The sequence below is a fragment of the Belonocnema kinseyi genome, chromosome 2, assembly GCF_010883055.1.
Source record: "Belonocnema kinseyi isolate 2016_QV_RU_SX_M_011 chromosome 2, B_treatae_v1, whole genome shotgun sequence".
In the NCBI taxonomy this organism is placed as follows: domain Eukaryota; kingdom Metazoa; phylum Arthropoda; class Insecta; order Hymenoptera; family Cynipidae; genus Belonocnema; species Belonocnema kinseyi.
In genome coordinates this window covers 52,230,433-52,254,373 of record NC_046658.1, presented here as the reverse complement: position 1 = coordinate 52,254,373, position 23,941 = coordinate 52,230,433, and the positions used below count along the sequence as shown (strand labels likewise).

Genomic DNA, 23,941 nt, shown 5'->3' with positions numbered 1-23,941 from the left:
AATACAAGATTAATACAATTATTTATTATTATTATATTATTACAATAAAAATATTAATAATTCATCAAAATATTATTTAAAAAAAAACAGAGATTGGTTTAGTAAATAAAAAACTAGACAGATATTTCGTCAAGGGAACAGTAATATATTTTTGGAAATTGGAATACAAAGTACACAAAGTAACTGTAAAGTAACTAAAATTGAGTTAAAAGTTACTGCAAAAATCGTAACTGAGTTACGTTACAAGTTACTTTTGAAAAAAGTAACTAAGTTACCCTAAAAGTTACAAATAACGTCACTTTTTAGTAACACTGTTGCACATAGATTTACACCTTCAAATTGCGGTATATTTTACACGTGTCTTTTAATAACGATTTTCAAAAAATGACACTTCTAATTATACGTGTGAATCCACCTGCATTTTTTCGTTAAGCAGCAAACAAATTTTAAACAGGTGTTTAATTCGATTTTTAAAACATTATACATTTATTGTGCTTAAAACTTATTGTGCATGATTTTTTTAAATATGTGACAAACAACAAAAATTCATATTTTTTGACAGATTTAAGAAATTAACAGAATATTAAATATCTAATAAGTTTCCAAAAGATGTCCATCCGCCTCTTTTGCAGGTAAATAAGTGAAATAAGTTTCTTTGAATGATAAACTGGGAAATCTTCCAAATTCCATTGTATTCCACAATGCTGCTGATTTTTTTACTCGATCCTGACGTACATGACTAAAAAAAAGATCTTTTTTTGCAGCAATCTGAAAATTGCATTGTTATGTGCATAATTTAAAATCTGCGCAAATGATTAAATGCTTTAAAAATTATTAATGACAAAAAATGGACACAACCGAAATTATGTATTTCAAATCGGGCAGACAGTCTATGCTCAATAAAGTGGCCCAAAAAAAGTTTCGAATTTCATATACGGTATCACCCCCCCCCCCTTGCCCGCCATTTTGTTAGATCCCTGACAAAGAAAAGGAATACGTGTTTTAAATAAAATATTAGCAGGTGTCGCCCACCCCCCATAAGAATAACGTGGAGAAAAAACACATTTTTTTAATTTCGTCCAAATCATGAAAATGAACAAATAACTTATAAGATTTTATGTATTTTTAAATTAATTTTTCATTTTTTAAACAATTTTTCTCCATTCGAACAATTTTATTTCCTTATAATGTCACAAAATTAAGAGAAATTGTATTATTTTATTTAAATTGTTTGCTTATTTTGTAAGACATTTATTTTTGCTTTAATCCAATTCTGTAACGGAAAATACTACAAATTCTTACTTTTTTGCTAGTTTTTTAAACAAGTATCAAAATTTTAGAAGGAACATTAATTTTTTCAAGATACCTAATATTGTTTAAACAATTAATTATCTCGTGGTATCGCGAATGAATGATATTTCTGATTGACTTGGCCTAGTTTATGAATGTGAAGAGCAGATCATTTCATTTTTGGTTTCATATTCCTTGTTTAAATAATTCATAATTGTGTAAATGCAACTTTTGACAGGAAAATGTTAAAGAAACTTTTTTTTCTATTTTTACATTCTCATCAGAGAAGGTATTATATTTGTGTAAAATTACCCCCCCCCCCAATTTTTGTCAAATGTCCATGTTTTAAAACCCCCTGAATCCGAAAAACTGGTTTTTATGATTTTGTCTGTCCGTATATGTCTATCTGTGTGCGCGATGACTTTTGAAAAAATCAATCTATTAGATTGGCCTTTGGTACACTTGTTTAGTGTCCTAACCTAAAGGTCAAGTTCGTAACCAGAAATTTGGTTCAGGGGGGGGGGCAAACGTAGTTATAGTTTAGATTTTTTCACGCCTATAAGAAAATGTTAGGATTGTGGAATTTCGGGGGTGGGGGCGCAGGCCCGTCGGGTCCAACGGCTGGCTACGGCCCTGTTCTCAACGAAAAATGTAACGGTCGATATTTTAACTAAAGAAGGTTTTTGGTTTGGATCAAATATTCAAATCAAATTCATGCAATAAGGCTAATTTTTAACCAAAAAGTTGATATTTTAATTTGAAAATATAATTTGTTAAATAAAAATAATAATAATCTTATATCAAGTAATTGAATTTTCTACCATAAAGAAGAATTTGCAACTAGAACGTTAATTTTCTACCAAAATAGACGAACTTTCAATAAAGTACATGCATTTTTACTACAAAAATATCCATTTTTGAACAAAAATGCAATAATTAAATTTTGAGGTAAAAAATGAGTTCTCACACCAAAAAACAAAAAATGTTTAAGAAAATAGTGTAATTTTCAACAACAAAAAATAAACTATTTTCAACAAATTACGAATAAATTCAACCAAACGCATGAATTGTGAACAAAATAGTTGAATCCTCAACTCAACAAATTATTCTTAAACGGGATAATTGCATTTTTAACCAAAAAGGTGAAATTTCTATAACAAGAGAAACTTTTTTTTAAAAAATCACAAATTAAAAAACTGCCTTAAAGTTTTGCAGCTTTTTAAAAAACTTTTAGAAATAAAAAATAAATAGAAAACCATGTAAAATTTTCCCAGGAACCTAAATAGTTTTTGTTTGTTTACTTGAAACCTTGAAAAATTCTTAAGAAACCTTTAAAATCTGTAAAAACGTATATTGTGTTAATTTTTTTTTTTTCAAATATTAAAAAATTTAAATTGATTTTTCATCTTTTCAAAACTTGTAAGTCTTCTAAATATGTTTCTAAATTATTTGAATTTTTCCTAACAGTCAAAAAAAATTTTATCAGTTTCTTAGCCTTCTAATGATCTTTTAACATAATGATATTTTTTCATCACTTTCACAATCTTTTGAAATGTTTGGAAATATTCTTTTAAAGTTAATTTTCCATAATAAAAAAGGGTTTTCAATTTTCGCAGAAACCTTAAGAAAATTTGCTTATACTCTTCAAACCATTCAAAATTCACATTTTCCAAAACTTTAAATGATATTCCCTGCTCGAATTTGTATTCCTAGTTAATTCCCGGTTTCCATCGCTTATATTTAATTTCAGGACTATTTCCCAGGTTTCCCGATTATTAGATACTCTTACTATTTCAAAAATATCGACTTCAATGGAAAGAATGTTGGTGTGATAGTTTTTTAAGCTGGTAAGTCAGGTTCTCCTTAATTCTTTATGATACTATAAAATTGTATTGTTGAAGAAAAATAAATTGAACAGGGTTTTATTCATATTTTAAACAACAACAAAAAGTTGAAAATGACGCGAGATTTGCAGCTAAAAAAAATCTCACTTTTATCGTAGGAGCGCGCACAGTGCATTATAGAATATACTCTATAAACATACATTAGGGCTGATCTTGAAAAAAATTATGTTTTCGAGTAAATATAATTTTTAATATTTTCAGAGAAACCGCGGCCATTTTGTCAATTTTGAACAATTAAAAAATTTTCGAAACTGGACAAGAAATTCGATCAGAAACATAAAGAAAAATATGAAATCTATATTGGAAAATGATTTCATCTTCAATAGATGAAATTTGACTTTGATTATATATTATTTATTATACACATTGCTAATATTTTTTATTATGATTTTATCCATTTAAAGGACCCCTCTCAAAATGTATGAAAAAGGCCTTTCATCGTTTAAAGTTCGGTCAAGTATTCGGGTTTCTGATGCTTCAGGTGATTTTGAGCAAAAGGTGTAATGACAAAATTTTATCGAAAGGCTTTTTTCACGTACAATTTGTGCGGGGTCCTTTCTTTCAATTTAACTGACTTTCAATTTAAACCTATATTTTCATAATAAGTATTGATTCATTTACACAATTTATTTCAAATTTGACTACCTGATTTTTTAATTCGACTGCTTTGTTAAAATTTAAGTTTTGCATTTGAAGTCCTGTTAGATCCATTGGTGGTGGTTTGATATTTCGATATTTAATTGCCTCTAAGTTTCTCCATGATTTCAGACTGTGTTTCATTATTTTTTCTGTGAAATTCAGTGTTAATAAATCAATTTCTTATCCAGAATAATTTTTACCAGTTATGCCCCCCCTTCATATGGTATCGCATAAAATATAGTCGTTTTTTAAATATTGAAACAACTGTCATTAAATTTCCGTTATAAATATTTGCTCACCTTTATTTTCGTCTGTCAATAATGCACCTTTCCTGTACATTATCCAATATTTTATTTGAGGCATTTTGTAACACCTTGGCAATTTCGCAAATATAAACCCTTCAGTGGCCATTTCTCTAAGTTTATTCTAGATATTATAATAAATTGATATTCAGTGCAATAATTTCTAATTTGCCAAATTTAATCTAAATTTATTAACTTACTTCTACTATTTCACTCAAAGCCAATTTATCATCAACATATTTTTTAACTTTTTTCTGCTTAACTTCAACTTTAGAAACTAATTGTTCCGGCTCTGGGTCCTGGTTTTGCAAAAGGCTTTGTGCTTCCGACTTGTTTAGATTTCTATAACGGGGATTCGAAGACTCCTGCGTTACATTTTTATAATTTACATCATCCATTTTTCTGCGCTTAGTCTTTAAAAATTTATTTTTCTTATTATTTGTTATCTCGTCTTCGACTTGAAAATTCCTTTTGAAATTAGACACTTCTTTCATGTTTGCTAATTTCTTACATTTTGTAGCATCATTAAGTCTTTTAGGTTTATCATTCAACTGATTTTCTTTTATCCCTTGCCAATTTTCGACTTCTTCCATATCAAAAGAAGTCATACTTTTTGGTAATTCTGTTACAGACCAGTGCTTATGCGCACAAATACCAGAAACTTGTTTCTCACTTGGTTTTGGTGTTACAAGTGGAGTTTGCATGTGCACTCCATCAATAAGATACTGCACATGTCCCATCTTATAATTTTCTGCAACTCCACTCACACAATATTTCACCTCGTCATCTCCTTCCTTAATGGGAATTCTCTTCACACCGGATATAATAAATCTTTTATCTGCCTCCATAGGTCTCGATATTCCACCAATATTCGTGAATGGGGTCTTTTTGTAAGATTTTAATCTTTCTTGTCGCTCTAACCATTTCTGCTTCGCCTCATTTCTTTGAACAATCTTCCTCTCGTATTTACATTCACAAACTGGTTTTTTTACTTGCAATTTTCTAATATTATCGGAACAACCAGATTTCGAAAACTGAGAACACTTGACCCAGCAAGGAATATCATTTTTGTTTCCAGCAAGAAAGTCCATCAAACCGGCATCCGTCAAAGCCCTATGCCATTCATTGGTAGCATTTTCTGATGACAATTCCTTTTCCAATATTTCTTTCTGTTTCTCACTTGAATAAATTTCATTTGATATATCTTCAGAACCACAACTACATGAAATTTTGTTTCCAAGGTTTTTCGACATGAGACTTTGAGTACCCAGAAATTTTTCCGTGAGCTTCAGAGCATCATCTGTGTTTTTTCTCTGACACGTATGATAAGGTGATTCGTACAATTCGTATTCAGGAATATATTCATCGCTTCTTCGAGGACTAGGGGGAGGAGTTATGTAGGTAAGCCCTTCTATTATTTGTGTTACATTCTGAACTTTTTTTGTTTTTTCCTCTACCTTGTTTAGTGAACCGCCGATGCTATATTTCAAGATTTTTTTCTTGTTTCTGTTTTCTCGACAATCACAAGCTTTACCTCCGGGTCTAACTGAAACATTTTCTATGGGGTAAGTTGCCTCTGTAAGATAAATTAACGTTTTTTGAGGTTCTAGCTTTTGTTCCGATTCCGTTCTCCAACCGAAAGGTCCTTCTTTGTTTAAAATTTTGTCCTCGCGTCCAGGCAAATATTGCATTGCCAAACATCCATCTTCATATTTCGTATCTCGTTTGCAAGATTCAGACTTTTGTTCTGGAATAACTACAGTTTGAATTTTCATCACAGGAAGATTTTTAAATTGTTGCATATCATCTTTTAATTGTTGTAATTTCTCGTATTTTGATTGAATTACGAAACTGGTGGTATGCTTCGCGAGATTTTCAGTCTTTTTCATATAATTTTGAGGCGATTCTTTCGGTGATTTAGGTTTTTTTAAAGCTGATAGTTTCTTGTAGCTATTAGTTAAACTTGTTAATTTGTGCATGCCTCGCTTCCTATTATCCTTGGAAGTATCTATTTTTACATTCCTTCTTGCAGTGGGAGGTTTCTTTGCACTCTTGACGAGTCGCTTACTTTTAATATTTTTATCTACATTTTGCTCGATGGATCTATTAAATTTACTTTTACCATCTCCGTTTGTCTCTCGATTGTCTACAAGAGATTGTTGGAGAACTCGATAATTTATGGGCCGTTTCGAATCCTCCTTATTTTTAATCACAATTAATTTCTTATTTTCATAACCTTTTTTTGCAATTATTTGTTTAGTAGATTTTTCACTTTCCTTATTTCGTTCATCCCGTTTATCCCTTTTTTGTTTGGGTTCTGTTTCAGGATAATTTTTGTATTTTTGCAAAGTTTGAGAAGTTAGGGTTTGAGGTTGAGTGAGGCTCAAACCCTTTTCGTAGATACTTTGTACTTCTTTAACAGAAGGTGCTGTTCGTCTTGCGTCCCAATCGATCTCTTCGCCACATTTATTCCAGACTGATTCTTCATGAAAAATTCCATCCTCTTCTTCATCAATTTCTTCTTTGTCTTCATCATCCTTCTTTGGAGGTTCTGGTTGTGGAACTTTAGTTTCCCAAGGTCCTTCACAATCAGCCATTCCATCTAAGTCTACACGGGGTTGAAAATCTGGAAGACTGCACATGTTTTGTTCTGTGGGCGGACATAAATCTTTATGAACTTTTTGCATTTTCGCATTTTTCTTGTGTTCCTGCAAGCTCTTAAAAAATGGGTTTCGTTTACAAGACTTGTCGTTTGGATATTGTTTACAAGAATAAGCAGGACCATCTTTAGGTCTATATGTTTTCCCACAGCATGTACCATCTTTTGCTACCGGAATGTTGTCATTACTTGGTTCTTGGTCTAAACCTTCATTGAATATTTTGTCTATAGCACAAGCACATGGTGGTACATTTTTAATAGACTTTGGAATAACTTCTTTAATCTTTTCTTCTGGAATGTGTTCAATGTCCTTTGTTACACCGGATATGTAGTAAATAGTTTGGCCATCATCATTTGTAATTCCATTTATGAGCAGATTTTTGGAGATCTTATCATGAGAAGCGACTACTTCTAGTAGATTCACTGTTGATTCGGCTAAACTCGGTGGTGCTGACTGCATCGACATAGAACCGACTATATACCTGAGTAATTTATTTAAAGTTTGCATTTATTTTGTTTATTATTTTTAATTGGGACCTTTGAACTAATTTACCCATTTGTTTAAGATACTACCTTTTGTTATTGTCGTCTTCAGCAATTGAATCTATAATCATATGTGGCGTTTTAGTAGTATGCTTCTTCAAATTAGATTTTTTAGTTTGTCTACAGGCACAGCAACTGTCACAAGTTGGACCAGGAACTACAAGTCTCATAGTAGCTTGGACACTCTCAATTAGTTTGTTAGCTTTCTTTTCGGCTTTAAGGAATTCTTCATCTACATTTTGCAACCATTCTAGCCAATTTTTCGACAGATATTGCCTTCCATGGGGGTAAATTTTCTTTGGACCATCACCAAGTTTTAGTTTTGCAAAAAAATCGTCGTTGCTGTTGTTTGGTGTGACTTTGGCGAGACCAGTCAATTCGTAAGTCACAGGACCTTGAGGTGGTTCGTCTTCATTCATTATGCCAGATATTACGTAGTGAAGATCTTTTTCGCCAAGCCAATATTTGAGGTTTCGCTCTAATGGGTCTAAAGTACCTGTAGGAATTTAGTTTTTAAATAGAAAAGGTAAGTTATTTTATCTTATGATTAAATTATTATTCATGTATAAAGTACCACATATTTTATATTGAACAGGCCCAGCACCATCGCCCAAACCAGATAATGAAAAGCCGAACTGTTCTTTGTTAGATTTTGAATTTTCATTATGGTTTTCATCCTTTTGTTTCGCTTCTTCTTTGTTGCTATTCTTTTTTAAGAAATATTTCTCATTTTTATTTTTTTGCATCAATTTTTCTTCATTATTATGAAAACTTATTTCTTTAAAGTCTCGATCGATTTTTTTTTCATTTTCCTTATTTAATACAGGATTTTCATAACATACAGAAGTCTTTTTTTGGGGTGGCAAAATTACTTTTGGTTTCGGTATCAGTTCCATTTTTTTGCGCCATTTATACAGTTCTACTCGATACAGTCGAAAATCTGGAGGTTGAAATAATTTTTCTTTGTAAGGACAGTCCATTTTCTCAGGATACTCATGAGGCAGTAGAGCTGAAATGTTCAGTGTTATGTAATTTCCCTTAATTTAACATAGTTTATACTTATCAGAAATATTAGCTGGTAATTATACAATACTTACGTTTGGGAGGATATTCTGGAGTTTCAATAGACGGCAGTCTTTCATTTAATTCGATAATCGTTTCTGGCAGGGTTAGAAAAGCAATTCCAGATAATATTAATCTCTCATTGCAATTATACCTGTTTTCTGAAATATAAAAAATCAGTATAAAATGTAAAATAAATAAATAAATAAACAAAATAAGACAAACTGTAGCCTTCATCTTCAAAATCTACTCCAGTTTTAATCTTGTAAGTTTCACGTAAAAAATCAACAGGCCTTCGGTTACTTTTTTGTTGTAAGTTTGTAATTATATTCGGTGAAAGTTTAAAAACAGCAGAAATTATTCCAATAGCTAGAAGAATTTGTTGTGTTCTGTATGTAGAATTTTCTTCATAATCAGCACACAATGCTTCTTTAAGTATCATTAAGTGCTTCATCTATTTATAAAATATTGTTAGCTGGTGAAGAAAAAAACTTATTGGTCTAATATAAAGATGTTCTTTCGAATTATTAAGAGGTACATCTTTCCTAAAAATACCTGCTCATTCGAATAATCTTGATACCAACGAGGCAACGGTGATTTATTATGTTTTATTACTTCCGCTTTAACTAAAAGCATATTCTAATTCAAAATTGAAGTTACATTAAGTTATTTTAAAAGTGTTACAAGTGGAAGGTCTCACAACCTTTCTTTTTTCCTAATATAATATTCTTCTTCCCTTCTTCTTCGTATGCCTGTTTTTTTTCTTGCGTATTTTTGAATATGGAAAAATCAACTTCATCTTCTAGGTATTTTAGTAAAGTACCAGGAGCAGAAGTGTGTTTTTTTTCAGTAGTCCATTGCGCTAGATCTGTTGCGGATCCTGGTTGGATTTTATATCCTTTCTTTGTTGAAGTTGGACAATTATGTTCAACAAAATGTGTTCTTATTTTCAGTACAGGACATTCGTGAATCGAAGTTATTGCTGTTAAAGAAGACTTGAAGGGTGGATTCCGTTGATCATACCTAGCCAATGGATCGTAGTCGCCAGTAGCACAACAAAATTCAAAATTCTTGTTACCAGTTGTTTCCTTTTTCTTTCTAGGCGATCACACAAGATTTTAACAAAATAGGAATTTTTTAATACATGTTTGGATAATTGCTTACTTTTTCTGACGAATGAGTGACTGAATGGAATTTCTGGATCTTATAGAAGTCTTAGACATGTTTATTTAATTTCAAAAATATAATAAAGAGTTTAAAAAAATCATATTGTACAAATTTCGAGAAATTTTAAAATGATACATTTTTTTAGTTAAAGATTTATGTTCCCATATTGAATTTGTAAAAGTTGACTGAGTAACCTTCACCGAATTTGTAGGTTCTGTAGGTGTCTAGTTTTGATTCTTATTTGTTTTTTTTTCTTTTAAATTCGTTTTTCTAATCACTGCTATGATGAATGCAAAGATGACCTTTTGAAATAATTTGGTAGTTCATTTTTTGAAAACGGGCCCTACAAAGAAAATTTATTTTACATTAATATTAAACTTCCATTTTTGAAAATACGCACACATACGCATATCTCTGAGTGTAAATTGTTTTAAATTTATTTAATAAAGTATGAAGACGCAGGATATGAGGGGTTTATTTAATACTTTTGTTGAAGAAAATCGACTTTACGAAGAGTATCTGTTATTTTTGTTAACTCGCCACTAGATTGGATTATTGATTGAGAAATCTGATCTATCCTTACTTAGAAAGCTAGTTAAAATTTTTTATTTTTTAGTGTTTCGATTTGATTATGTGTTTAATCTAATTTAAATTGTTTAAATTTGAAGTAATCAATTGTAAACCTTCTCAAATAAAAGAAATAATAAATACTTAATTTTAATAATGGATGAATATTTAATATAATAAAATGTTATTGAAGCCCCTTAAAAGTTACAATAAGTTTGGCGACATAATCATAATTTGCGAAATTGCAGATTAATTTTTTTGTTTAAAATATTTTGGCTATAATAAACTTGAAGAATATTTACAATTATTTTCTAGATTTTAATTTTAAAAAACGAATAACTCTATAATACTATCATACTTTAAGGATAACGGTTACATTTTCAAAATTCGAAAAGGAGCTGCGTGCAGATGGATATATTTGGGATTTCACGTGTTGCATCTGATAAAATATGTCAGCAAGCACAGAAATGGTTATTTTTAGCTTCATTTGGCGATGAGTTAAGCACCAGATTTCAACATGATTTATAGCTAGAAAACACCGAGAATTTGAAACTAAATATTTTTTAAATCTACCATTAAAATAACTTAAACATATGCTATGATGTTTGGTCTCATCCTCCATATTCATCTGACTTAACACCCTCTGATTTCCATTTATTCTAATCCTTACCAAATTCCCTGAATGGAAAAACCTTCACTGATGAGGAGGGGGTAAAAAATCACCTAAATCGGTTTTTCGTCGAAAAACCCTAGATTTTTTACGAACACGGTATGATAAAGTTGACAAAAAGATAACAAGAGGTCATAGAGAGAAATGGAAATTATGTAATTATGATTAAACTTTGTTTTGTATATGCAATAAATAACTATCAATTATCTACAAAAACACCTGATGAACTTATTTTTCAACTTAATAGAATAATATGTGCGTGCTGCACACATGTTATTATTAATATTATTTAAATGAAAGAACGTTAATTAAGAAGTTCATTAATCCGATGGAATTTACTTTCAAGTAATATTCTGGTTAAGTTAAAATATAAATTTCATGCAGAGTGGCTTTTGAATTTCAAATTCAAATTTTAATTTGACTCTTGTTTAGAAAATTTAGAATTGTGGGCTAGTCGGAAAACCCATTTTTTCAACGGGGTTTAGAAATCTTCTCCTGCTTATTCTGATAAATTTACAACTTCGCAGGTTTAACAGGGATTGTTTTAGGAAATTTTTTATTTCGGTGTGAGAGAAAAATTCCAATTTTTCTATTTTGGGCTATAAATCTGTATTGCTCTCTAAATGAATATTTTTCTTTTTAAACGTGTTTCTTCAGATTTGCCTAGTTTTTACTTCAAATTTTCGAGGATTTTTAACTTCCCAGGGCAAACTGGAAATATTTTTAGATAATTTTGAATTTCGCAGAGAGAGATAATTCCAATTTTTGTACATTAGGCTGTAAGTATCTATGGCTCTGAACATATATTTTTTTCTCTCTGAATGTAATTCTATACATATTAACCTAGTTTTGCTGCTCTCACTTATAAAAGTTGTACACAGCTTCCTAGGACCAATAAGGAATGTTTTAGAAAATCTTGCATTTCGGGGAGAAAGATGAATTCCAATTTTCGTATATTAGGCTGGAAGTCTCCATGACTCTAGAAATGCATTGTTGTTTCTTTCAAAAGTGTTTTTTCAGATTGACCTAGTGCCTATTCCCACTTCTGAAAGATTTACACCATTTACATTTTACACTTCGTATTAGAGCTTCGTTGAACTTTATAGAGAACTTATTAGAGCTTCGTTGAACTCTGAGGGAGGAAACAATGTACCAAATGCATGGGACAAAATTTTATTCTTGTGTTATCTTCCTGATGAATAATAATTTCAATTATTTTATTATGTCATTGAATAGTTCTTAACAAATAAAAACTATCTTTCAAATACACTTATATAGAAAAATTAGTTTTCACGAAGATATTAACAAAATAGGGCAAAAATGGACCCTATCCATTGGGTCCATTATTTTTCCCTCAGCAATCAAAAGGTATAAGAGATCAATTTACATTGCAAAAAAATAAAAATTAAAACTCTGATATACTATTTCGCATCAATATTAAACACTCAAATTGTTAGGACTTGAATTACTTATTTTGATCAGTTATTCGAAAATTACTTAAGGTTCTACTCAGAGCTACTAACCCCGAGGAGTATAAACTTCTACTGAGGGGTAAAGCTTTCCTACAGTGGTGGGAGGATGCATCGAGAATATCCTAAGTCTTTTTACAAATTTTTGAAAAACTTTCAATGTTTTTAAAACATTAGGAAACAGCGCTTATTCATTATTTAGTTTTTATTATTATAATATTGAAAAATATGGAGATCGGAATAAGACAAATGTTTAAATGACTGGAAAGTGATCTGAAAATTTAAAAATAATTAAAATTCATATTATAGGTTGAAAATTTATGTATGGATTCGAGCACATGGCTGGCCTGCTGATAAGTTAGACCAATTTCTATGGGACTTATAAAAAACTGTTTAGGTAAAATTTATTAATCAATCTTTTTCTACGATATATTTGTTGTAATCGACCAAATTAATCAGGATACGTTCTTGCATCACTTATAATTGCCAATTTGAAAAAATGATTAGTTATTTAACTCTGATCTACTTTTTCTCCAAATGGAATTTTTTGTACCCGTTTTATTTATGCTGGCATACAGCAAAGGGATATATTAGAAGCATTCTTTTTTATACTTTTAAAAATTCAAATATACTTACGAATTGGAGGTCTCATATGTTATATTCGCGAACCTGTTGACAAATATAAATTTAATCGTGCGAATTATGGATTTGTGCACGTTCTGTTTTATTTCACTTTCTATACTTGATTATTTTTCCTTATTTTTAGTGCATTAGTAGTTAATTTATTTACACAATATATTTCCCAATTTTCGGGGACCCCCCCCCCCATCAAAACAGGTCGGGCAGTCGCCCGACCTGCCCCCGGGGTTGGCGCCTCTGATTAGGAGCAACAAGGAATGTTTTAAAAATATTTGAATTTCGGAGTATTTATTAATAATACATGATAAATGGGTAAAAAAAACCCAACACATGGACTTTATGCAGTTTATGTCGTAGAATTAATTGGCTTAATCCGCAACTTACAGAATGAAATATATATTGTTTAAGAAGTTGAAAAAATTGTAACGTAAAACTATCTTTCAATGAAATGCTCTCATCAAAATATTAACTTTTTTGTTATGCCTATTAAGAGATTACAATATTGTTTACAATTATTTTACAAAACGTTTATTAATTTTTAGTATATGAGAAATCTTTTGTCACAAAATACTATATTAATAATATATTAGAATGACTTTAGTGTAAAATAATATTTGTCTACATAATTGGATATAATATGGATTCTAACCGCGCACTATAGAAAAATATTTTACTAAATAAATACCAGAATGAAATATCCTGTTGATATAAAGCTACAAATATTTAAAAAAGGCGTAGCGCTTGATATTTAATAATTATTTTAAGCCTAAATATAATGTAAATACTATAGTATTTATTTATTAAGGAAAGTGGGGGAATTGAATTTTGAGGTTATAGACTCTTTGATTCCAACAGACCTAATTAATTAACAAGCTAATGTTTTGCACATTTTACATTTCCATAAATATGCATAAGCTACATATATGTCATGTCTGAGCTAGTAAATAATTTATATTCAACCATTCAAATAACGTAAACAATAAAAATATTTTTTTAAATCATAAATTCTTTTGAATACTCCTAAATTCTGGCATATTCTTGCTTATATAACCCGAACTTAATTTTTCCGGAATTAAAGAACTCTACATTTGCTACTGGTCACGTGACTCAATAGCGCCAGCTGAATATTCAGGACGATCCAACAACCTGTTCGTATAGGTATATGCCCCAGGCATATAAATTCTTTGCTACGGCGGTGGTTTACGGTTATATATATATAGCTGGGGTTCTATTGGTTAATGGCATCGTGAGTGAGTTTACACCATCTTCACGAAAGACTCATGGCAGCTATTCCTAATATATTTATGCTTCGATATTTAAAATATTAAAACTGTGAAAGAGTGAGAACGTAAGAGAAAAGAGAAAAAATATTGATATGCCATATTGAAATATATATATATATATATATATATATTGGGAAAGTAAATGATGTTTATATAAAATATCAATATTTTCGATATTTCCATATAGTATCACTCTTTTATGCTCTTTCGCCGAGTGGTGTAAATTCGTTCAATGGCCACCCAGCGGACACTACAGCTACGTCACGCAACGTTACGAACGGCTGCTATGCCTGCTTCTGCCGTCTGTGTACTATTAGCGTTAGAGTCATCGTTAGTGAATACTGTATAGCCTGCATTGGAATTAACGTTGGGCGTTGTCGTTTATTCGTTGATACCTGCCTTTTTGGCGATTTTTGTGTATAAAATAGTTTTAAAACATGCAGTGTAATTGGAATTCCGGAGGTGCATGCGTTTTGTGGATTTTTATCGCCTTTCTGCACAATGTTACAGGTAATTTTACTCTCACATAAATTAAGGTGCACCAAAACATTTGGAGTAACACATTGCTGCGACCTCATTTGTGAGCAGAAAATTGTTTTTATTACATAAAAATGCATGATACTCAAGATAATAAGTTAATTGTAATCTTCAAGAGTAAAATTAATTTTGTTTTTAAATTTCTTCAATGAATGCTTAATTCTTTAGAGTAAATGTAATATCACATGAAGATTCGTTTTCTTTTTTTTTTCGTCTAAAATATTAAATTTTATTTACATTATGCATTTTTTACATACTTTCTGTTAAGTGAAATAAAAAAATTACGAAGGAATTTTCCAAGTTTCTTTTTAATTTTGTGGTTAAAATTGGCTGACATTTATTTTGAGTAGCTGCCATATTTATGAATGGGCGTGAGCAAGGTGTACAACATAATTTACAAGTGATTCATTCTCATTGCTGAGGAAAATGCTTACGTTCACAATTAAAAAAAAATATTTTGTTTAATATATTTTTTTAGCAATTCGTTTTTATACAATTAATAAGGTTTTAAAAACTTTACTTTAACAATCATCTTACAGTTTTTGTAATACAAGCCAATAATTATTTAATTTTTTCTTGTTTTCAATAGTTGTAAGTTAAAAAGTAATTTAAAAAAATATATTTCACTTATGGCCAACTTTGTTAAGTTACTTAAATTAAGCAAAAGACTATCAGGTTATCTACTCACCTGGAAAACCTGAAAATGCCAGATAAAGTGAATAACAATTTTTTTTTAAATTGTAAAAGTAGTTTCATATTACTGGATTTAACTATTCAGTTGAAAATTTGCTTCTATTTGTTTGACATAAATTATTTGAACAGAACATTTTACTTTTCTAATTTTTGTAGAAAACTGGTATTTTTTCGGTTTAAAATACAATTACTTGATTTTAAGTTAATCTATTGGGTTGAAGATTGTTTTTTTTTTAATTGAAAATTTATCCTTTTTTGATTGGAACTTCATGTATTTTCTTAAAAATTTGTATTTTTGTTAGAAAAGAAATCCTTTGAGTTGGTAATTCATCTTTTTTGTTGAAACTAACTTCAAATCTTCCAGTTGAACATCAATAATTTTTGTTGAAAATTAATCTTTGTGGTTGAAAATTCAACTAAATTGTTTAAAAGTTGAACACTTTTATTAAAATTCACTTTTTTGTTGAAGAATCGTCATTCTAATACAAAAAAACTTAACCTATTCCTGTTGGAAATTTAACTATTTTATTAAAAAATTGGTTTTTCTTCAGGTTAAAGATTAATCTTTTTAACTGAACATTGAGAAAAATCGAGTGAAATGTTCCACCATTTTAGTTGAAAATTCATATCTTTGGTTGAACATTAATTTTCGTAACTGGAAATTTATCTATTTAAGTTCTGTTCGAAAATGTAGCTCTTTTTTGGTTGATATATTATGTATATTATTGACAATTTGCCTTTTTTGACAGTAATTTAATCTTCTTATTTGAAAATTCATCTTCTTAGTTGAAAGTTCTACTGTTCCAGTTCATGATTCATCATTCTAGTTGAAAATTCATTTATCCTTTTAAAAGTGCAATATGCTTACTTGAAATGATAATAACTTTTAGCTTTATAAATTATATTTAATATATAATTCGCATTAGTTTTACACAAAAGAATATATCCTCCTATTTTTGTAAAAAATATCCTTGTTGTCCTCATTCCTACTAGGTTTCTACTCATCTGCAAAATATCTTTCACTCAAAATATGAATACGTTAAATATGCACTGAATTTTAAGTATAAGAAGATAAAATAAAATTTTCTTTGATCTATTATTATAGTTCATGAAATTGATAAAAAATTCAAGAAATGATTAATTGTATCATTTTTTAAAATTATTCGATGGTAATGAGATGTTTAAGAATATCTTCTGATATAATTTTTCGAGGCTTTTTAAATTAAAGTAATTAATTCTTATAAATCTTGTACCATTAGGAAATAACTTATCCTTAAATAAAGTCACTTTCAGAAACGCAAAAACAGTTATTGCATTTTGCGTACGAATATTACTATTTTTACACATTTATATATATATACAAGAAATGAAAAAAAAACATTGTTTTAAATAAACTCGCGAAATTATATATACATATTCCGGGTCGTTGGTTAAAAAAATGCGAAATACTTTAGTCACTTCATAACATGGAAAATGATATCTGGACTAATCTTGAGATATCTGGAAAAACCTATCATTGAGAGGGAAAATTTTTTTGCACGATTTGAGTAGACCCCCTGATTATGTAAACGTGATTTAAAAACTTTTCACCTTCTCGCAGCGCAATTGTTGAACAACACAGCGACATGGTGCACTGTCTCAGATGGAGAACTGCAAAAATGCCGAGCTTTTTCAAAAGCAATTGATAGAGAAAGCAGTTATTTCAAATCCTATTATATTTCACTGAACTGCATTCAAGCATTTAACAAGGAAGAATGCATGACTCTTCTCGATCAAGAAAAAGTGCAGCTGACTACTCTGGATGCAGGAGAAGTTTTCATAGCTGGAAGATACCACAGTTTGGTTCCAATTATGAGAGAAGTATACAGCGAAAGATTAAATTATCAATTCGCGGTTGCAGTGGTGAAGAAGAATTCTTTACCGGATGTTGCAACCTTACATGACCTGAGAGGCAAAAAAGCCTGTTTTGCTGGTGTTGGTACATTGGCTGGATGGGTCATGCCGATTCATATGGTATGTAAAATTCACTTTAAATTTAAATCAGTCAAAATTTGATTAATTAAATTAATCAAGCTTGCTTTGACTGACAATTTATTCATTTCAACTGACAAAACAGCCATTTTAACAGATGAATCAGTCAATTTTGCTGTCTGAACCGATCAGCCAATAGAAGTGACTGATTTGTCTGCTACAATAAATTAGTAATTTTTGTTCTAAATTATAATTAAATCATTAAAAATGATTGATTTAATTAGTTAAATCTACTGATGTCACTCAATATTACTTTGTTCAAATCATTTAAAGTTAATGGTTCTGTCAGTGGAGATTACCGATAAAAAAATTTGTCTTTAATGGTAGAAAATAAATCTTCTTGGTTCAAAATTAAGATTTTGGTTGATTTCAACTGTATTTGATTTAAAATTAAAATATAATTTTATTGAAATATCCACTATTACATTTATCGTGGAGAATTAATTTTTTTCATTAAAAATTTAAACAGTTAACTTTTTTTTATATTGGCTTATTGTTTTAGGTGAAAATATATATGTTTAGTTGAAATTTTTTTTTGTTTGTAAAAAAAGTTATCTTTCTCAGATAAAAATTCCGTTATTTGGTTAAGGATTCAACTAGTTCATCAATAATTAATCTTTTTCGGTAGAAAATTAAACTAATTTGTTAAGAAATTAAACTACTTGGTTAGAAAATTAAGTTTTTTGGTGTTAATAATTCACAATTTTAATTAAAAACTTATGTTGATAATTTAACTCGTAATTTGAAAATTCGTTATTCTTTTTGATTAAAAATTAATTTTTTTAAAATGATAATTCACCTATTCCATTTTTGCTTAAAAGTTGATATTTTTCAGTTCAAAATTCATCTATTTGTTTGAAACTTCATGTTTTTTCTAGAAAATTGTTCTTTTTTTGGTAGAAAATAAACTTTTTTCGCTGAAGATCCATCTTGTTACTGAAATTCAACTCTTATTTTATTTCAAATTAAAATATTTTGGTTTGAAATATGAACTGTTTTTGATTTAAAAATTAAATATTTTTTGTTGAAATGTCAACGATTACATTTTTTTGTTGGTAAATCTTATTTTCTAATCCAATATTTTACTATCTGGTTGAACAATTTTGTTACAAATTCAGTTTTTATGGGTGAAAATTATTTTTGCCATTTAAAAGTTTAACTATTCCTTTGTTGATTGAAAATTGATTCCTTTTTGTTGCAAATTCAGTTATCTAATTGAAGATTAATTTTTTTTTTACTTTGAAAGTTCGTCTTTTTTTATAGAAATTTCATCTGTCTTGTGAAATATAAAACAAATTTAAATAGGGTAGGTTGAAAGTTCAACTTCTTTTTTAAAACCTTATTTATTTTCTCATGGTTTATCAATTCAGTTAAAAAATAATCTTTTTGGTTGAAGATTTAACTGTATTCGATAAAATTTTTTTTTTTTTAATTAAACTCCTGTTGTTTGAAAAATAATCTTTTTCGTTTAAAATTAACCTTTTTTGGTTGTAAATTCAACTGCTTGATTGAAAGTTGACCTACTTTTTTAACAATTCATTCATTTGGTTCAAGATTCATTATACAGTTGAAACGTGCGTCTATTTTATTGAAAATTCGTTATTCTTTTTTTTGTTATTTTTTGTTGTTAAAAATTTATTTATTTTTAAACTGAAAATACATAATACACCCATTCCATTTTTGGTTGAAAATTGATCTTTTCCAGTTGAAAATGTAAATGTTTGTTTGATTGAAAAGAAACTTATATTTGAACTCATGATCTTTTTTTATTTAAATAAAATCAAACAAATAAATTTTATTTGATCCAAATAACATTTAAATCAATTTAAACGAGTTTGGTTTAATTAAGTGAAATTTTGTTTAATCCAAGTAAAATTTGATTGGATTCAAATTATTTTGGCTTCATTAAATAAAATCTTGTTTCTTTGAAATAAACAACCATTTTTCTCAGTCTAGCAATAAAATGCACTTATGTTAGTGGTGCTTATTAACACTGAAATAAGAAAAAACGAAATAGAACTTCGTTTATGACTTCAATAGCATTAATTATATTTATTACTAAAATGTTGAATGATAAAAATTAATCAGTTTAAACGTTTGTATCTTCTAAAAATTCAATTTTTAGAAGATTGATTTATAAATAATCAATATTAAAACTCTTTAATAATTTAAAAATCTTTCGGTTTCAACATGTTTATAATTTCAAAAAAAATTATTTTTTAATTTCTGGCTGTTGGACACAAACTGGAAAAAAGTATTTAATTTTATAATTTTGGCGCAAAATTAAATTTTTGAATAGTAACCTCAACTAACATGGACATTCAAAAATTTCATTTTACACCAAAATTACTATTTTTAACATAATTTTGTATTTTTATTATTAAATGATTTTTTTAGAGCTTTCAGGAGATTTCTAAATATTTTAAAAGATTTGAAGCATTTCTGATTTGGTACAGGGAATTGTGGAAAAGAATTATAATTCTGAGTTAAAACATCAGATTTTTTGCTTGCAAGAATTAAAATCCTCATTTGAAAAAGACAATCTTGTAACAGTAGTATACAATTATAATTCTTTACGAAAATTCCGTATTCCAAATCTCAAATTACAATTCTTTACGGAGTTTCCTTTAAAGTCGCATTAAAATAACGTTTATTCACAAAATTATCTATTATAATTCAGAAATATGGTAACTCGCTTTTTCAAAAATTTTTAAGAGGGAAGTTTCAAATTGTTACGAGTTATGATTCGGAATAGGTTTATTTTTAAATTCCCTTCTTCCAAATCAAAATTAAAATTTTGTGTAAATTCCCTGTTCGTCTAGAAAATTTCTTGTGTCAAGTCAAATTATAATTCTTTACGGAAAGTGCCTGACCGAAGGTAAAAATTATGAGTCATAACGAAATTTCCTGTTTAGAAAGAACCTTAAATTAGAATTCTCAATAGAAATTCCCAGTTCTAACTGAGAATTATAATTCATTTAAAAACTTTCCCATCCCAAATAAAAACTCTATTTTTTGCAGAATTTGCCTGTCGTTAAGTGAAAATTATATCTAAATTATATATACAATTTCCCGTCCCACAGTAAAAATTATAATTCTTCACGGATATTCCCTGTTTTATTTCAGGATTGTTGTAATTCTGTACGGGATTTTAAAAAATTACTTTGATTTATTTCCTGTCCCAACAAGAATGATAGATTTTGTATATAATTCCCTGTCTCAAAGAAGAATTCATCATTTTTTCTGAAATCCCTTGTCCCAACTAAGGACTGAGTAATAATTAATTTATTATTAATCAATATAAATTTTCAATTATATAATTCTTCTAGGATATTTACATTTCCAACTCAGAAATAGAATAATAAAATATATAGAACCACTTATAAGTTGTTAAAAGTATTCTTAATGTTAGTACTTTCCAGAGAAAAATTCTGGTCACTGAATTAAATTTCGGCCACTTCTCGATTAACTAAATTCTTGGTAATTTCTCGGTCAAGTAGACACCCTATTAATGCTAGTATTTATTGCGTAAAATTAAAGAAAATGAACACAGGAAAGGTTATCTGGTCCTTGATGTTTATAAATAAAAAAAGATTTTTTGTTGTAATTGCCGAGTGTCCTTTTGTTTTATTTTCCAAACTTTAAACTCGATATCTCATTTCTTTTGGACTGTAGCTTGATGTAAAAAGGTCGGCAATATAAGAATCGATAAAGTATGATCGTTCCAATAAAAATTCTTTACTTTTAATATCTGCGAACTTAAAACTATTACGATTGTATTCGAAATTACAATGGTGTTTAATTTCAAATGTTAAAAATTCTAGAATGGTCGTTTCTAAATGCTTTAAGTGTAAATGTTTTAATTCAGTCATTAATTTTTTATTCTTATTGTTTGAAATTTTCACATCTCGTGAATACTATTTTAGAAAAGACACTGAAAAGGGGGGAGGAAGGATCTCAAAATGTAAAAAAAAGTTATATAATTCGTAATAGGATGAATTTCAAGATTATTTAATTATTGTTTAATTAAAATATAGGTAATTCGAAATGTCAAAATTGCAAATTGTTTAATTTTAAACGTTTTCAATTGAAAAAGTGTCCAATACTGAATGTGAAAATGAAAATTCGGAAATTAAAAAATATTCCTTGTTTCAAACTAAACCAATCCTTGGAAGCTATTTTATTTATGTTATTATATTTTAGCTAATGAAGCAAGGCGGAATGGAAATTATTGACTGCAACAACCACGTGAAGTCAACAATCAAATATTTCGGTCCAAGTTGTGCTGCGAATTCGTTGATTGATAAATACAATCCATTAGGTAATTTTTATTGCATTTGCAAAATTTGAGGTCATTAAAGAATTTTATCCAGGTAAAAAGAGAGAAACTATAAATAATAAACGTCAATCATAGGTGACAATTCTGATCAGCTGTGCAAAATCTGTATTGGGAAAATACCTGGGGGCAAATGTACAAATGCAGATCCTTATTCTGGATACGAAGGTGCATTTCGATGTTTGACTGAAGCTGGAGATATTGCTTTTTTGGTTCATACAACAGTACAAGAAATGACGGCAAATTTGTACGAATTTAGTAAGTTCAGATTAGAATCATTTTTTCAGCATACCGCCGAGTTACTGTATTTGAAACTTTTCGAAAGTTGTAATTTTCTTTTTTCTTCTATATTTAGCTGTACAAAAAAAAGAAAATTTTGAATTGCTCTGCCCTGATGGAAGTCGAAAACCGATTGACGAATACCGACTCTGCAATTGGGGTGAAATTCCATCTCGAGCGATTGTAACTTCTTCAGCCACGAAACAAGGCACACGAAAGTTGTATCAGAGATTTTTAGAGATGGCAGCTCGTCGATTTACCAAAGACGGTGCAAACTCGACGACTGAATCCAGTAATACTCGATGGGATGGTCGACAAAATAGCTACGACAACAGAAGTGGTTTCGATAGGTTCAACTATGACAGTACTAATCCTTCAGGATTTAATCCCAACTACAATAACTACGAGAATCGAAATGAATTCGATAATCACAATAATAATGATAACACTAATTATAACAATAATTACGACAGTCGCGACGGATTCGACCGAAGCTACAGTGGTTCTTGGGACAATTTGCGTAATGATAGAAATAAAAGTTCTTTGAATCCAGAAGGTTTGTCAACAACAGAAGTTCCATCCATTGAAACAATTGAAACCTTCAATTTATTCGAATCATCTCCAAAATATGGCGTTCACCATAACCTTCTAGTTTCTGTAAGTAGATACTCTTGTCAAATTATTTGAGTAATAGGGTTGCTGCATATTTCTAAATATTTTTTCCCCATAGTGAAGTTCAAAGAATATAAAAAAATAATGTAACTACGGAGGGAACGTTTTATTTAAATAAGTTTGAATATTTTCTTTAATGTTTAAAAAGTATTGGGAATGGTTAAACTGCGCTACGCTGCCTGGTGACAAAAATCCGAGCTAAAAAGAATAGGCATAGTTTTAAAGATGCATTTTAATTTGCGCATAAAAGTGTTTAACGATTTTTGTTGTAGACTTTAAAGTATTTATAGGATACTAAAAATAAATATGTATTTGAAACAAAGGGGTGTAGATGGGATTTACATTTTATAAGGTAAATAAAATCTTTTTACAGAAATATTTTTCTAACAAAAAAAACAAAACAATTATTGATTTATTTATTGTGATTTTCAAAAGATTATAAACTTTCAAGCAATAATGAACTCAAAGTAAATTTTTATTAATTTATAAATGAAATATTTACTATTTAAAAACGGATCTGAAAGTTAGGTTAGAATTCTTATTTAAATACTAATCGCAGGATGGCTGCTGGAATGGAAATTTTGCAATTTTATAGACAAAAATCTTCCAGTTTAACCAATCTTTTATTTTAGATTTTAATGGTTAGATGTACATTTTATTTTAAAGAATTTTAAAATGCAGCCTTAAAGACTTAAGCCATTAAAAATTAGAAGTGTTTGAAATCGAAGATTTTAGGTAAAAAAACATTTTTAGTTGATCTACTGTGAATATAGATTAATAATGATTTTAAACATTGAAACGTTCTTTAAGATTTGAAAAGTGAATAATAATTAATTTTACAAGATTATTCGAAATCAGTTAACAATTTTAGAATTTCCAGTTTCCAACGTGAAAAATGATGTAAACTATTTGAATTGGAAATTCTTATTAGTTATACAAATGTAAAAGCCCGATAGAAACTTTATAAACTATTTTCAATTTTAAATTAAACTTTAAAATGATATATTTATAATTAAAACTTTTGATTAAATTTCACATATTATTTTGAAGAAGAAGATTAGAATCATTTCCTATGATAATTAAAAATGATTGTTATTTTTAAAAGATCATTTTGAGTGATTATTGAAAAAGATTAAGAAAGATTTACAAAATTATCAAAAATGAATGTGGAAGATTTTAAGGAAATATGTTTAATTTGG

The 23,941-nt window shown here is 28.8% G+C and overlaps 2 protein-coding genes across 5 annotated transcripts in view; one reads left to right on the top strand and one right to left on the bottom strand.

The window, feature by feature from the left end:
* Window positions 1-266: 266 nt before the first annotated feature.
* LOC117167622 lies at window positions 267-9,761 on the bottom strand. 4 transcript variants are annotated; one of them, XM_033352690.1, is made up of 11 exons: window positions 9,564-9,761; window positions 9,103-9,497; window positions 8,955-9,025; window positions 8,625-8,853; window positions 8,435-8,560; window positions 7,912-8,346; window positions 7,368-7,833; window positions 4,336-7,276; window positions 4,133-4,259; window positions 3,840-3,982; window positions 267-739 (listed from the first exon to the last, which is right to left on the bottom strand). In XM_033352690.1, the coding sequence occupies exons 1-11, from the start codon at window positions 9,620-9,622 to the stop codon at window positions 584-586; spliced, it is 5,148 nt and encodes a 1,715-aa protein (XP_033208581.1). In that variant the 5' UTR covers window positions 9,623-9,761; the 3' UTR covers window positions 267-583. The 4 variants fall into 4 exon arrangements, with proteins under 4 accessions (XP_033208581.1, XP_033208582.1, XP_033208579.1 ...); XM_033352691.1 differs by having other exon boundaries at window positions 267-768; window positions 8,703-8,853; XM_033352688.1 differs by having other exon boundaries at window positions 268-768.
* A 4,763-nt stretch (window positions 9,762-14,524) lies between these two features.
* Window positions 14,525-23,941, top strand: part of LOC117166893 (melanotransferrin) — a 28,134-nt gene continuing 18,717 nt past the window's right edge. Inside the window, exons 1-5 of the mRNA XM_033351329.1 lie at window positions 14,525-14,704; window positions 17,025-17,437; window positions 21,659-21,776; window positions 21,870-22,049; window positions 22,147-22,727. Of these exons, the coding sequence (XP_033207220.1) occupies window positions 14,632-14,704; window positions 17,025-17,437; window positions 21,659-21,776; window positions 21,870-22,049; window positions 22,147-22,727 (1,365 nt within the window). The 5' untranslated portion in view covers window positions 14,525-14,631. The remainder of the gene's footprint in view (window positions 14,705-17,024; window positions 17,438-21,658; window positions 21,777-21,869; window positions 22,050-22,146; window positions 22,728-23,941) is intronic.